We start from the raw sequence: 16,537 nt of genomic DNA on the forward strand, positions 1-16,537 counted from the left end.
GAAATCAAGTTACATTTTGTTATGGGATTTAAATTGGATACTTTCTCAGCCCGTGTGGGGATTGGCTTTGGAACAATATTTACACTTGCAGTAAAATTTTAAGGGAACAGTTTCATGAAATGGTCATAACATCTGTATTGGAATTTTAGACTGTTTGACTGCTGACACAACATGACAGTCAGTTGGAATTAAAGGAACGTCTGCAAATGTTTTTGTAGACATGGTGGAATGTTACATTGGAAACGGACTATTTTATGCAAATAATTACTAAATGGATAATGACATTTCATGGTTTTGATTTACTGCTTTGACTCACGATCTCTAAAAAAATCAGTTTTGGTAAATACTGCCTTCAGTCAACCATCTTTCCCATCATATTCAGTTGTTTTCCAGTTAAATTCCAGTTCCAAATCCAAGCACCTCCTGCTTGCACCTCCACAGTCTGACCTTTCTGTGGCCCAGTCTGACCACGCAGTAATGGAAAAAGACTCCCGTAATCAATTTTCCACCCTGACAGACGGAACGGCTTTGACGTCTCGGGCACATGTGTGAAGGTCTCATCTGATGAGCCAATTGAAGGCGTCATCAACAGACACAAGTCATTTCATGCAGCATGCAATTACAGAGTTGTTTGGGACATACGTATGACTATAGATAGGTTTGTCAATATTATTACCAGAACAGATGTAAAAGCTGAGCGATATCATTACAGGACCAAAATGTCAAAATGAGAAAAGAATTCACAACACTTCTCACTCGTGCGTCAATGTAGCACTTCCTATTAAGTGAGGGTGAAGCAAAATGTGCTTCGACAAAAATATTGAGCATTGTGATGTCGATGAGAATTTAACGACGTTTTGCTTTTAGTTTCTTTGATTAGTTAATCACCCAAATTGCGGTGGAGCAAATTTGTTTAAAGATGTGGTTTAAAGTTCCAGCATCACTGCAACAGACTGTGGCACAGTACCCAGCTGTAACACTCAACGGCCTCAGTGAAAGTTGACTTGAAAATAGTTGGTTAAAGCAAGACAAAGTGAGGCAGCACGAGCTGGAGATGGAGTGCGATCGACCAGCAGAAAGGCATTGTCCCCTCGCAGACTGACACAGCAGCTCTTCCTCACAGGACACAGACTCTTCTTTGTTTGTCCCCAGAGGCCATACGAGTTCAAACAGAGGGGAGCGGTGGTAGCGGTGGAAGTGCTGGGTGGGGTGGAGGCAGCAGGATGGATGGGTGGAATGTTTACCAAGCGCCGAGGAGACGCTCCAAATACATTATAAGTAATCTCAAAGGTTGATGACACAAATCGAACGGTGCTATATTAAACCGGTATAAATAAAAGTAATTTCGAAAACGATATTTTCCATAGAAAATATAGCCAGTGCAGTTCAATATGAGTAACATTCGCAGCATGTTTTTACATTGTGGTTAAAGTCAGCGCAGACAGTTCTTCTGATATTCATTCAGGGTATTTGACTTTAAAGTGAGGACCCAAAAAAATCCCCTTTTCATTCGCTACTACTGACCACAAACTATGCAGACTCAGCATTAACCACCACTTTGCATAATTTTGCTTTTTAGTAACTGTTAGTCTTTACGTGATGTGAATGAATGGATTTATCTACTAGCCCAGTTTGCTGTTGAATCCCAAAAAGTAGTAACATGTCTAAAGCTCCATCTGAAGATGCCCAAGTACAATGATGACAGAAAAAAACGCAATAGTGACCAACCAAACAGATCCTGACGCTAGAGAGGAAGACATACAATAGTTTTCCCTCTGGAGTAATTTATGTTAGGATGGTTGCATGTAGTAAATATGCTGAGTGACTAAATAAGAGAGTGACATTTAGTAAGGGAGGATGTGGGGAGGGAGGAGAGGCGGGTGGCGCGTATGTCTCAGTGAATAGGGGAGTGGGGGTGCTAGAGGCAAAGTTAGAATTCGGGCTATTTTCCATACATCTGTGGTTAGAAGTGTGCATGTTTTGCCTGCCCATGTAGTTGCTGTTTGTGTGTTTGTGTTCTGTTGGACTTACAAACTGGAGAAACACATGTCCCAGTGCATGATGGGGCTGGGGTTCAGGGTGCAGGATGGCCTCCACAGAGGACAGCACCTCTTTGTGCAATTCCAGGATGTCCTCAATGTTGGAAAACAGAATCTATAAACAGTGGGATGATTTAAAGGGAGGGGATAGAGAGATAGAGGAAAAGGAAAGGAGCGAGGAAGGAAGTGGCCGACAGATGGATCAGGATGAAGGGTAGAAGGGTACAACGGGAAAAATCAATTCCGTGTGGAAGGAAATCCAGATTGTTGTTTGAGGGAAAAAAAGTCAGTCTTACCTTGACATGTTCAGGTGAGAGACATTGCTGGTCATCTGCAGTTTGTCTGATTCTGTGCAAAAATGCCTGGAAAGGGAAAGAAAAATACAATACGTTAAGTATGTTGGACAAAACATAATCGTTCTCTGATTCCCGAAAGTCTTTGTTTCATCAAAATAAGACATTTGTAAACATCTGCTTTTACTTTGGAAAACAATGATCAAACAAGTAACTGGAATTAGGTTGGCGAGTACAGCAATCCCTCTTGTGTGACATTGTGTTTTTAAACACTCAACACTAAATATACAACAATAATTGGTTCACAAACAGTAACGGGAGGGGGGGGGTTGCAATTTGAACCAGCACCAGTCAAAGCAAGACACTAATAAATAAAAAGGGTTAGGGAACAAGAGTCTTCTGTATTTCCTTCTCAGTGTGTGGCTGTTGGCCGCAGTGGGGAGAATATTTTCTCTTCTGTCCAACTAAAGTCTGAACTGTGCTGTCTTATGCACCACTTCTGTGTTTAATTCGTTGGTGGGATACACAGTGTCGCGCCACTATGAGGTCATGTTTAGTGCCGTCCTGCCATGGAAACACAACCGGATCAGTATTTAGCTGTTTGATCCAAACCAAAACTTTATTGCAACATAGAAGCACTGCTTTTTGTTAGTTACACATATTTGATACAGTGAGTTAATGCACCTGAAAGGTAATGTTGAAAACAGGAACCAAAATGACTGTTTCACTGTCGAGCTCTGCTTTGAATTTTACGAATGAAACAGAATCACTTGACGTGAGGTTGTGTCATCGTGCACTTGAGAACTAAGCCAGTAAAAAAAAGAGGGATGTGAATCTTTCTTTGGCCATCGCTTCCCCATTCTTCTGGCCATTATGCCTTATCTGACAGTCTTAAACCACCTCTATCCGTCTGACTTTCGACCTACGCTCCAGACAACCATCGGCTCAAAAATAAGAAGGATAAAGTGGAGACGTCCATTCCAAAACCACAGAATCAAAATCTCCCCCCGCCCCTCCTACCCCATCTTCCTTCCTCTTCCTGTCGATGTAATGAATGGTGTTGCACTTTATGAGTGTTGCTAAGGGCCAGAGCCTGGCCTTGCAATTCTGTTGTGACGGCATTGAATTTAGCAAACGGTTATGCAAAGAGCGGAGACGGAGACTCTGAGTCTTGTGAAATCTCCACACCTAGCGCCACTGTCCGACTGCGGAAGAGAGTAAAACCACTAGATTTAAGGTAATAAAAAGAAATTCCTTGCCACTGGGTTGCCCCATGTAGCTGTTCTGAAGTGTGAATTTACTTGCTGCTATGTAAGGTAAATAAAAATTCAAATTAAAATTACAACATACTGCAGCTTCAAGTTCAAGTCAGATCCAATAAAACACTTTATGCGCTATAAAAATAAACTCCAAGTCAACACCAAGTGTTACTTACAGTAGCACCCCCTTGAAAAAAAAGACGGCTAACACTTATAATCACACATTTGCTCACAAGCTTGAAGAAATTATCATTTCTGAGGAGACCAGAATAAAATGCAAAGACAGTGAGGTGCCACCTCTCTAATTAAAAACAGAGAAACTGTAGTTGGGTTACTGGCTGTTATTTTGGAGTGGAACCTACAGTACTTGAGGCGTGCACTAATTATTTTTTCCCCCATATGGCAATTTATCACAAGTCCACACTGAAGGGTTCAATCAAGTGAGAGAGTGCCCAGTGGCTGATGATGATTATCTTTAGCAGGGCAAAAGATGAACAAATAAAATAGGGGGAAGTGATAATGCTGCAAGATAAAGTGAGTTTAAAAACTAAAAATATCCTACAAAAAATGTGCTTCACAGATGTGGTGACACGATGGGTTATAGTCGGGAGGACGGTGGGCCAGAGCAACAAAGAGTCCCTTTCAGTCGAGTTCTCCATCTATTGGCCATCCTCACCCAGGATTGTGTTGGCTGTTGTCAGTGTTCCATTACAAAGCACACAGGTTTGTTTGGAGAGCGGATTCTGGCTTTCTCCAGCCACAAATTCTGTCTCAGACTCTGACATCAGTAGACAGAGCAGGGTGTGCACGCACGTACTAAACATTTGCCAAGTGACGTGTCAGAAATCAATACTTTGATCATCTTGATTGAAATCATTTGAGAGTACGATGGCAATCAAAAACAGGCCAAAACAAAATGACCGTTGCCAGGACTGAACAAATCTAAGTATGTCAAACACGCTGTTGGTGGTGTAGGTTACAGTAATGTCTATCAGCAGATTTTTGACAGATCACTGCCCCACTTGGCACCAATACAAGTGGACTGGAACGTCCAAAAAAAAACTAAGTAGAAATACATTCCTTGCGTGAGGGATGCGTTTGAAGTGACGCCAGTGGAGGCTTGCTTTGAGATACAAGTGTGGATCAAAGAATTAGGTACCTCTTAAGTTGAAGCACCAATGAGGTATCGCCATAAACTCAAAACAACAGAAATACTGCCCGTTTTGTATACGGGAACTCAGGTATTGCATTTTGTAGGTTACAGTGCGACTAAAAGGGGACATATGACAACCATCAACACAAGTTTCACATCATTTGCTCCAAGAACACAATACCGCCAAGCACTTTGTGTACTGGCCATTATGACAATGAGCTGGATATTGAAAATGCTACCCCTTATGCAAGGCCGCTTGCTCCTGGAGTCATGCAAAGCAAACACTAACTCGATTCTCCCTTCTGGACGCAGTTGTTGAGCTCATTACTTCTTAATCGGCATACTGAGATACAAAAGGATGCAGCCGATGGTCCTTGTTTACTCTCTCCTATCGCCATCTCTGATGACCTTTGCTTTTTTTCGGACATCAGATAACTGTGGTGGGCTACTGGACGCTCTTCCGATTGGAAAAGACAATTAAGCTCTCATCTTCAGTCGATGGTTATGCAAAACCACCACAGTTCTAGTTTGCTTAGATGTTTCCGTATTTCTAAGGTTGAACACTATGGGGACAATTTAAGATAAAGACAGCATTGCTTACATTCTCTCAACGTTATAAGCCCGTAGGTGTGTGTGGATGTGGCACTTGTTTATTTTTTTTCTTGGACCTCACACTGAGTGACATTGAATCAACAGAACCAGAAGTAGAGTGAATGCGCACATTCCACATTCAAGACACAGGCAACAATTCAGTCGATTCATCTATAATTATCATAAAGTACCGATCTGATTCAAATTATATTAACTTTCAATTTTGAAACTATACAATCCATTTAAATTAGCTTTTCAGAAAACTGAAATTATAGCTTGAGAGTTGTGCTAAAAAATACACTATTGCTTAATAACAAAAATGCACAACATTTTGGATATTTGGAGAATTAACCTGCGAAATTATCTGACGATAATTGTTATTTTTGATGGAGATGACAATTCATGTACAATATTGGCAAATATGGTTCTTGGCTTGGCTTCTATTTTTGCGTTTTCCGTATTTGACTGCTTGCAGACTACGAACGTCGGGTAAAAAAAGTAGCGACATCCATCAGTGTGTTAACAATAGCTGCTCAGATGGGACACAAATTCATCTTGTGAACTGCCAGCAAGGACTCAAGAGAGACGTTACAGATGACGGCCTCCTGCCAGAAGGGCGGCAGGCTGTAAAGGTAAACTGCTGGTGATGCAATCCCATCGGAGCTAAATAACAAGCCTACTATAAGGCTGCCAAGGTACAAGTGGGCTACATTTGAAACACTTAAGTCCCCAAATAACTCAAAACGGGAATTGTTCATGCAATAAAATATCAACCAAAGTAAAAAAACTTTGCAAAATGGGACTATGAAAGTCAACGTTGCAATGATTTTAAATCGCCATTTTTAAAGAACTGGTACTGAAACCAAAGGTAACGAGAGAATAATTCAACATTTTAACAGTAAAGGGGAAGCTGTGCAAACTGCGATCGCATTTTCATGCTTACCACTTCACCATTTATGTGGTACTTGCACACTTTGTATGACATGCAGTAACTTTTTTTTGCTAGAATTCTAACTCTGCACCATTTCCTCTGAACTAGAAACGGTTGACCAAAAGTATTCTCAAACTTAAAACAAGAACTACTGCGGTCATAAGATGATCATGTAGAGATATGAAAAAAAGCAAGCACCGGTTGATGAGAAGCATCGCGTGTATTTACAGAAGTATGTCACTCGTTTTGAGCATACCCCTCATCATTAGATGCACTTTCATCATAGCTTCATGTTGTTGTATGTACCTCTCGTGAACAGACGTTGTGAAACTGCCCACTGCTGTGTCACCGTCCACTTTATTGCGCCAGTATACAACATGAGGTACACGCACACAACAGAAGCACAACATGTGAAATTCTGTCTCTATAAAAACAATAATGCGCCTTGCATTCCATCCTGCTGTTTCTAATGCAGCAAATGAAAGTTCAAAAGAGATGCAAAAGAACTCAAAGTGCAGCACAAGTGCATAGGCACACCTCTGCAAGTGTGTTTCCGTGTGGCCCACAAACAGGAAGAAGGGGAAGGAGAACAAAACAAGCGCTTTTTCAGACCCATACAAATAACCATTCTACTCAAGCAGATAGACAAGTGGCACAAGGAGTCGGGGCAGAAAAATAAACAGTCTGCACAAGGAGGCAGTGCTTCTTGCAGCAGATGTTTTTTCAGGGCAGGAAGTGTGGCCTTTGTGAAAAAAGGAAGGACGTGTTTAACTACTAATGCCACTGAATCTCAAGTCAAGTGTGAACGTTTATGTGGCGCTCCATTTGTGACAATCAGCCTGACAAAAGTAATGCATCCAGCAGTTATTTCAGGCTTTCACACTCTTTCTCAATTTAAGACAAAAATAAGGAATTGGGATCCTCTCTGGGATTTACATACAGCACAACATTTAACATTTTCTTCCGAGACCAATGCGCAATCCCAAATTCCAAACACAGACACTACTGTAGGGATCTCATTATGGAATATGTTTTGAACCAAATGGATTTATTAATCCATCAATTAATAAAATAATGGTAGCATTCTGGTTTGCGCTGGCTTTCAAAAAGAGACATTAACACCTTCTCCATTCGTCATGCGAGCGAAAATGTTCTGCAACGAAAACAAATTAGAGATCAACTACTATCCTGCAACCGACTCCTTTCAAACTTAGAGGTCATTCATCTGACCTAACATCTTGATATGAGCCAGTATCCATCATCATCGCCACCTGACACACATTGCAAACACTCTTTATTGCAGCCAACTGTGCTTGGTGTCATGTCCAATCCATCCAGCATGGATGGATTGACCTTCAGTCAAAGGGCCAGATACGTGTTGGAGGGTCCCCTAACTGCTGCTGTTAATCGGCAGCAACAAAGAGCTAGACAGGAAGGTGTGAAGAGCCAGATGGACCATATGCTGGTGTGGCCTTGTGTTCGCTCCAGTGGGTGGTGAGTAAAGAAGCCTGCTGCCCTCACGTCTGCCATGTCAGGACAGTAAACGACCGATATTTAAAATGATAACAATACTCATTCATTTGTTTGAAGTTAAACATTTTGTTATTGTTGTGTCCAAATGTACCATCAATCAATCAACCTATTCTTGTTAGTCTAAAGTACAACATTTGATCAAGATTAAGAGTGAGATATCATTGAGCAAAGCATTCAGCTGCTTTCCAGGTGCTCCCCATCGTGCCAGTATGTCCCAAATGATGGAAATAAATAAAGGGGTCAGAACTTGAATTCGGGCCTTCTACAAAAGTTCAAAAGGGATTGAAGAGAAGATGATCTGTTTTCTTCTTTTAAAACATCTTGTTCAACTTTGTTTAGCAAAATAATGCATAACGTATGCAAAGAAAGTATGGACAGCCTGCTAGGCAATCAACCAATCAGGGCTTTGCGAAAACTTTTCCTTTTCAATTTGAATTAATGTAGTGGTCAAGCACTTTGCTATCTGAATCCCTTTTAAATGCTATTAGTTGTCACGCCTACAGGGAGAAGGGCGCAAGCCAACCGCATATTAAGGATTTTTAAATGCAAGTTGTCTGCTCACCAGGCTAAAAAAAAAAGCCCCTCCCATCCACCAGAAAACAGCAAGCTGTAAAAGAATGCATCCATTAATGGGGTAGCCAGCCACAAAGAGGAGGGGCACAGGGCAGTTTGGGAGAGGCCTTGGGGCCATTTTGAGGTCGACATGGCATGAAATTGAATAAATAAATGTAGAAATTCCCTCTTGAGAGGGCAAAGTGCTGCAGAGTTTGAGAATGGCCCGTGGCGCTGGCACAATGAAGGACTCTAGCGAACCTCAGTAGACTTCTTTCTCCCTGAGGCCTTAATTCACAGCTCGCCTCTCACACGCCCAGAAAACTCCCACAACGCTCCGACCAATCCCTCGCTGTTTTCCAAGAGAAAGCTGTTTTGGCACATCCAGTCGCTAAAAAACAAAGACGTCTTCTTTGAATGCTGTCCAGTTACTACCCTCGGCCCTTATTCACTTTCACTTTGAAGCACTTCAGGGTTCTTTCAGTAGCTCACAAGGGAAAGAAATAGCAACGGAGCAAAGCTTTCCTGTGCACATTCATGAACGGATTGGCATGATGATAAATATGTAACCACGTCTGGACTTGAAGTGGCAACCGATGTTCATCTCAGGGACTCTATCGGACTTTATTACCGATTGTTCATCCGGTTAATGTTCACTTAAGTAATTGGGTGCGTCATTTGTTAAAGTCATGACACTCGGGTTCCTCCTTTCCCCAGGGATTTTTACTAGAAGTGGATGACATGTAATGATAACATATCACGGACTAGATTGAGGAGGCCATCTGGACATTGGTGTGTGTGTGATGTAGTGCAAGTCACCAGATTTTCACCTGCAATGGACCTATGGGGGAGTACAAATAACGGATTGTATTTGGTTTTCAAGGTTAAAATATAATCTGTTGGATAAAGCACGTCCTCCGTGTTTGTGGCAGAGCAGGCCTTTTTAGTGATGGGGGTTCTAATGCCATAGAAACAACTCAATAGGTAAATGGGTATCTCAAGCCAAAGATGATCCATTAGCATCATTATCACAAACTAAAAAGAATGGTATGAGAAAGAGCACAGCGGTGGATTGTAATGAAAAAAAATTTTTTTTTCCAAGCCCAGAATCCACAAACTCACCTATATTCAGTCTCATCTTCACATGTGGGAGCAGCCACTCCCTGACTACTGTTTGTTCTAATTTCTCAATGGATTCTGGAGAAAAATACGTGTAGCTCATTTGGAATGTCACTATAAAGCCATCCACGGTGAAAACAGACAATGCTTCTGGTCAGCAGCCAAGAACCGAATCATCACTAAAATCTCTGATGACTAAAGCCTTTAATGCTGTAATATTGGCTGATAAAAATGTCATCATACTGAGGAAATGCAAAAGGCTCTTCAGCATCCACACTCCAAGAAGCTGTCAAGAACCATTATGGGACGGAGTGGAGTCATCATTTATCGAAGCACACAAGGTTAAAAAATAGAAAGAAATATATTTTCTCAATCGGACAATCGGACAGTAACGCTCAAAAGCAGAATATATCGGAAAAGCAGAATATATCGGTAACTCAAACATCTGCAACTATAGAATAGAAATATGAATTTGTAACTATCTTTTTGCATCAAACTTAAGAAACCATCAAGTGATGAGACGTCAGAGTGCAATATATGTGACATGTAAAGTCAAAGTTGCCAGATGTTGGATTTAGGCCACCATGAAGCTTCTAATGCAGCAAAACATGACTAGATTATTCAATGGAAGGGCCAATCGGATAATTGGTTCTAAAATGATTCAATGGTGACAGCTCCCCCTTACTGTCGCAGTTGCATTTTCTTTTCTTTAAATTGATTTTTTTTTTACCAGTCACATGGGCAGAAAGACGTGGTGGCTTTCTTTAGCACGTCACGTGATCTAATGGCTTGCACAGACCACAAGCAGGCTGTGACTTTTAGTCTGACCTTCCCTGATTAAACAAAGAATTCAACCGTTTGGTAATCTTAGACAGGTTTTAAAAGTTTCAGAAATCTGTTCAACATTTATCGTTTGGGCAAAAGACCTTTGACCTGACGGAGAAGGCACACATCTGGTTGTACTTGAGAAATCTGAGAGACATTTTAAGGCTGCTACCTAAGTTGGTGAAGCCCCTGCAAGCCTCAGTGCTAACATTACCAAGCATGAATAAATGTACCGTACACTGCACTTAAAAAAAATACATACGACACTATGATAAGATGTGACAGGTACTGTTAACGGATTGGTTGAAGAACTCCTGACCTTTTAATATGCATAAAATACATTCCATGTGACACCCCCCGCTCCAAATATTACCACACAGTAGCAGCAGCTCTTGATAGGAGGAGGTGCGCTGAGCTCAGGGTGGGGCGTTTGACATTATGCCTCTGGGTATTACAGTGGTTTAGACTTGTTAACTTTTAATTCCTTAAATTCCTACCGCGGTCTTGTGCCTGGAAGAACGTGGCTTACTAACACGTTACCACACGTGACAAAAAAAAAAAAAAAGTCAACTGCCATTCACCTTCATTTTTCACTATGGTGACACTGCTGTGAAAAATATGCCAGAGAGCAAAGCGCCAGTCTTCAAGTGCCTGCCCTAAGGTACACCAAGCGACAAGTTGAGTGAACTGTACGGGGTCCTGGAACAAAGTGGTCGACCGTGCTACAATTCAATTGACCCATCAACCAACCGCATGTTTCACAAAAAAAAAAATTCTGTTTGCAAAGTGAGATCAAACCAAAATGAGCTGTTGCAGGACTTTTTGTATTTCCACCCCATTCCTTCAAGCCCCTCACCAAAATGTTTGTTTCAAGATATTTTGCTACCACCAAAGTGCTGTTATATTAAGAACACTATTTATTCATCATAAATTACATTCAACGACTCTAAGAAAGAAATGTGCATGTTTGCTAGCTTGTTTCCGCTTAACCGCAGGCAAAAACAATCGAAACAAATTGTTTCACTCTCTTCCCTCTGCTTCACCAGAGCTTCATCAGCCACTACCAACAATTGATGGCTCGATTAAAATGGGAGTGACGCGCTGCCTGTGGAGACTAAATGGCCTGTTTAAAGCCGGGTTATAATAATAAAGTCTCGCAAAAACCTCAGCAGGCCTCCATCGTAACTGCTCTACCTGCTGTTAAAAAAAAAAAACTTCCAAAACACGACGTGTGCCCTGCTATGACTTCAGTTCGACTGAGGTTACATTGAACTGAAACCACTGGCGTTGGAGGCCAAAAAGAGAGTTGTTCTATTTATACCACCCTCCTTTAAAGAAACTTGATGCTTGTGTGTGCCACTGAGAGAGAAGGGATGAAATGACCGAGAGCAGAGAAAACAAAAAGAAGTTGACATGCTGAAGATTGTACCGGAAGTCGAGACGGCTTGCCGCATGACGGCTTCTCTGCAGCCGCAATGTTGTTGTGTATGAGCACGCGTGAGTGTGTTGCATCCTCTTTGCTTGCAACTACAACAAAACACTGCAGAGAAACACGCTCACAAGCCAGAACAACATCATCTTTTTACAATCTCATGTGCACAGCCCAAAGGAAGGACGGGATTTTCAGATCCTTCCAATAATCCCAAAGTAGTAAAGATGAAGCCTCAAAGGAGGCCACAACCGTTGTCTATCGTGAACAGGCGTTAGAGATAAGGCGAGAAACTCTGTCACCCCTGGGGGGAGAGTGGCTCAGTGTACGCCATGAAAACTCACTTGCAATGGTTTAAGCATCAACAATAGGCGCTTATTCTTTGGCTCCTGAGAGCAGGCGTCAAAGAAGAGACACTGGCATGACCATCACCACTTTCCCAACATTGCTCACTATTGACGGTCCAGAAAAAGAAAACAAAACATGCATGCCAGGCCAGTAATTGGCAAAACACTACTCTAGCACCGTGTTCCACTGGCTTAGGTGTACTCGCCACATGCCAAGACTGAACATTTCAGCATGTCCTCTGTTTCCAACATTTACATGGTCAGTTTATGAGCGGTGGGCCCTGCACTGGGGTCCCCCCAACTGGCATAGTGAGGGCTCACTTTGAGCAAGGCACCAAACTCCCATAACTAATTGATTTGCAGGGAGCAACTAATGTGGAATGACTGTCAAATTGTGAAATGTGACCATAAAAGAGTCAGTCTTCGTCCTACGGTAATTTTGTCTTGGCTGGAAACAAGTCACAAAGGAGGCCGGATGTCCCAAAAACGACCCTGCAGCCTTTTACGGCAGCAAACGGCATTGTTATGCTTCTATAGGGAAATCCCCTCACCAAGAGTGAAATAGAGGAACACAAGCCATGGATGGCCTACATTTTAGTACTGTACAGGATTCAACACAAAGCTGCTCCATAAAAAATCCCCACTAATCTACAGCAGTAGGGAGTGATCAGATGCTAACAAGGGAATTTGTTGCCTAATAAAAAAGCTGCCACGGCAATTGATTCTGGCTTATTTACAAAGCGGCTTTCACTCGAGTAGAAAATTCAGATGTGCAATGATAACACCTGAAAAAACAAACACAAAACCAATCCTGTAATCCTTCTTTTCACACTCCCAACCCCCACAAAATGAGCTCGTCAGCGCCACCTACTCATGGTTTTTTTTGTGTTACTTTGACTGTGAGGCTTTCTTGTACAACTATAGATCTGGCGGAAGTTCCGGTAAGAGTAGAAAGGGAGGTTAAAAATAAATCAGTGTTAATTAGCGCAAGAGGTGATGTTCAATATTTGCAAGGCTTGCTTGAAAAGCTCTAATGAGAATGTGAGATAGCAGAAATCTCCAGCAGCTCACTCATTAATGGCATCGAGCAGACCTCAAACCACAAAAAAATTTCCTTGACCTGACACTTGTTTTTCTTAATGTTGTGAACTCTTGTCTTCATGCAACTAATCAGAATAATGCTGCCAAGGGTTTTCATATAACCATTCATTTGTCTCATTACTTGAAACGTATTTAGCCTCTTGACTCTAAAGGCACCCCAACACAAATACCTTTTTTGCCTCGTAACAGCATATTTGATATGCCAACTGTAGTTCTTTGTGTTGTGATGGCTATTGATTAGATAGAACAAGGTTTGTAAAGGGACAGACGGGGAGAGAAGGGAGAACCTTGAATTACTCTATCTTTACTGAAACCATATGTCCCGAGATCCCACGGCCGGAGCCCCCCCCACTCCTCTCTCCCCTTATCAACACCCCTGTGAGCTAAGTGGTTACAAAGCCTCTGCTCCCACTGAGGTAAGAAGGCAGGCTCAGCTGGGGTCTGGATGGAGAGCAAGTGAAAGATTAGCAGAAGAGGAGGGCTCCGGGTGGAAGACTTTTTTTCTGGAGGGGGGGGGGGGGGGGAGTAAAGTGCGACATTTTCTCCTTGGCCAAGCCAATCGTCTGGGCTATGATGTACAGAGAACTGAATCTGATGTGAATGTGTTTCATATTAAGTTATGATGGGCGCCAAACTCATCCATACCACATTTTGGCACTCTGACGTTGGCTGGTTCTTAAAAGGTTGAGCTCGAGACACTGCAGTGTGCTGCCTGGTTTACGAAAATTGTGATTTCCTTTCATGAGACTGACTACTGGAATGGTTCTGTTGGAGCGGGTCAGTTTTTCATTTAAAAAATTTTCCTAAATAAAACATGACAATCATGATGCATTGACCGCAACAGTTGGAACATATGAGAACACGATAAGAGCAATGATTGACACATGATTGATGGTCACTGTTTCCAAAATAAAAGCAGATGTTTGCAAATGTCTTATTTTGACTAATCACAAAAGATAAACCATTTTCACCAAAGAGTAGAAAAATCGGAAAATCATCACTTTTGAGAGTCTGACATCAGAAGATTTGGGCGATTTAAACAAATGTCTCAATTTTAAAAATGTCTAAAATACTAATTATCACAATTAACGATTTTTCATTTAATCGGTTCATTTTGACACCTCTATATTGTATTACCCTGAAAGAATATTGACTCATTGTTTATGAATCCAGATTGATCCATCAAAAAATGAGGGCCAGACAAGATGAACAGAATCTGCTCGAATTGACCACAGTCCACTTTAATGGGGAGAGATGCCAGCTTTCACATGTCCACTGACATCTCTGATAAATCTTTGAGGCTGCGCCATTATCACTGCTCCCGGAAGGGGGTTTGCTAAGGGGAGGGGGGCAGAGCAAGACCCGCTGCTGCTGCCCAAACCATCTTGCAACACAAGATAAGCACTGACCGCCCGTTACGTGGCGGCGCCATAGAGATGAGTTTTTTTTTTTTTTTTTTTTTCAATAAATATTGTGAGTGTATAATTGGGATGAATGCACATCACAGTGGTGCAGCGTTCGCCTGGCGTTTCAGCTGAACAGCATAGCACGCTACAACAGGGTGGGATTAAAAGACCTGTTTAAAAGTGGGGAAGTGCAGACGAGCATGTGACCGAAATGAAGAGAAAGAGGAAACTGCGTGTGACAAACACTTGCCAATGTTGAAATTGGACAACAACCACTGGCATGTGCGTAAAACAATAGCGTGCCTGCTGACAGGCTGCATTTAAAACGGCGCTAAGCCACATTAAAACCAGGCTGGCCTTAGATGTTTTTGTGACACAGAGAGATAAAGTACAAAAAGATGCACAATTTGACACGATAAAAGCTGCTGATTCGGAAGTTAGCCAATGTTGCACGTTCAGATGGAAGCCAACAGTGACGTCTGTGAGGAACAATTTGCAAGACTAAGTGCATATTCATTGTGAAAAGTGCCACAATGGTAGAAAAAAAAAAGTGCTGGAATGGGTTCCTTATCTTGGTCTGGAAGGGGAAAAGGTGGGTGTCTTGGTGCTGATTGCTCATGAATAGCAATTTACTTGCAACACCGCTGATTGTTTTGAACCTGAGCAATCAAACACAATAGGGAGGTGCTGATGTCTGTGAGATAAACTCATGTGTGACTTCTCAGTAACACGAAGCTGTCAAATGAGCCTATGCAAAGGTCACGTTGTATGCACATGTAAAAGTACTGCACAGGTTAAATAGAAAAAGAAAAAGAGTTGGTAAAAGTAGCAGAAACTGTCGCCGTGGATGTCCACGCCAAACCCCGTTGAGATTCCTCGTATTTTAAGAGAGTAAACCACCTGATGCAACGCAAATCAAGCGACGCTTAACATAAAATGCATCATTAAATTGTGTTACTGGTAGCGCCGAATTAATTAAGTTGGTTAACTCTTTTAGGACATGCACGTACATGACACTTTGCGTGACAGTTTTACGCAAGTGAAGTCGCGTACAAATCAAAGGATTCGTGGTCGGAGTTTGGCGTGGAGATCGAGCGAAAAGTCAATAGTAAATAGGAACACAAAAGAGGGTGAGAGGTAAAGTCAAATTACCGATTGAAGGAAGAGTAAAGTCCGGACATAATCCCGTTCTGTGTTCAACGTTTCGTTGAGGACACACAGCCTGAGTCGCTGCTGACGGTCCGATTCCTTGACGGCGTGGACCGCGTTCTCCAGATGCCCGTCTTCCTCTTCCATGGTGGGGGAGTCTATCCCTCAAAAAGGTGCCTCGCAACAAGAGGTTGGAAATAAAAATTAAAAAAAAGTAGTCTTCTCACGTCGAGTATCCGCACTTGGCCGGCCAGTGGCCCCTCAGTCCATCTTGAAAGATCCACCACAAGGTCCCCCGGGCGGAGATGCTCGCAGCACCGCGCACCACGCGTGAACTTCGACCAGCACAAGAGGAGAAGACCGCTTGTATGAACCACAAGCAGCTCAGAGCTGAAGAGCGGGCACCCGAGGAGGGCGAAGAGGAGGGGCCGCTTTACTCACGGGCGGAGGTAGTGGGGGGCTCCACTCTCCTTTTATGTTGACACCCTCAAGTCACACGCAGGGGCCCACGGCAATGAAAAAAAACATCGGGGACATAATTTAGACTGAGGACGCGCGCGTGTGTGAACGCTACTAACACAGATGCACGCTACTAAAAACAAAATCAAATGAATAAAAAAAAATAATAGACGAGAAGTGGCTTACGCTGGAAGATGCCTGTGATACATAAATATAAAAAAAGATTAACATGTTTCATGTCCGAAAAGAACAATCGTCCCAATTTAAAACAAGTGCAAATAATGATCACCCCAATGGATTTTATGGATGTTTAACATCGTACTTTCCATAAGCAGTCACTGAAGAATTTCC

The 16,537-nt window shown here is 42.3% G+C and overlaps 1 protein-coding gene across 2 annotated transcripts in view; it reads right to left on the bottom strand.

Annotated features, from left to right (window-relative positions):
* prex1 (phosphatidylinositol-3,4,5-trisphosphate-dependent Rac exchange factor 1) overlaps positions 1-16,176 on the bottom strand; it is a 61,008-nt gene extending 44,832 nt beyond the window's left edge. Inside the window, exons 1-3 of one of the 2 annotated variants that reach the window (XM_037245986.1) lie at positions 15,731-16,176; positions 2,336-2,401; positions 2,032-2,154 (exon numbers count right to left, since the gene is read on the bottom strand). In XM_037245986.1, the coding sequence (XP_037101881.1) occupies positions 2,032-2,154; positions 2,336-2,401; positions 15,731-15,874 (333 nt within the window). In that variant the 5' untranslated portion in view covers positions 15,875-16,176. The remainder of the gene's footprint in view (positions 1-2,031; positions 2,155-2,335; positions 2,402-15,730) is intronic. The other variant, XM_037245987.1, reaches the window with a different exon arrangement.
* Positions 16,177-16,537: the final 361 nt, after the last annotated feature.

The sequence above is a fragment of the Syngnathus acus genome, chromosome 2 (genome assembly GCF_901709675.1).
Source record: "Syngnathus acus chromosome 2, fSynAcu1.2, whole genome shotgun sequence".
Taxonomy (NCBI): domain Eukaryota; kingdom Metazoa; phylum Chordata; class Actinopteri; order Syngnathiformes; family Syngnathidae; genus Syngnathus; species Syngnathus acus.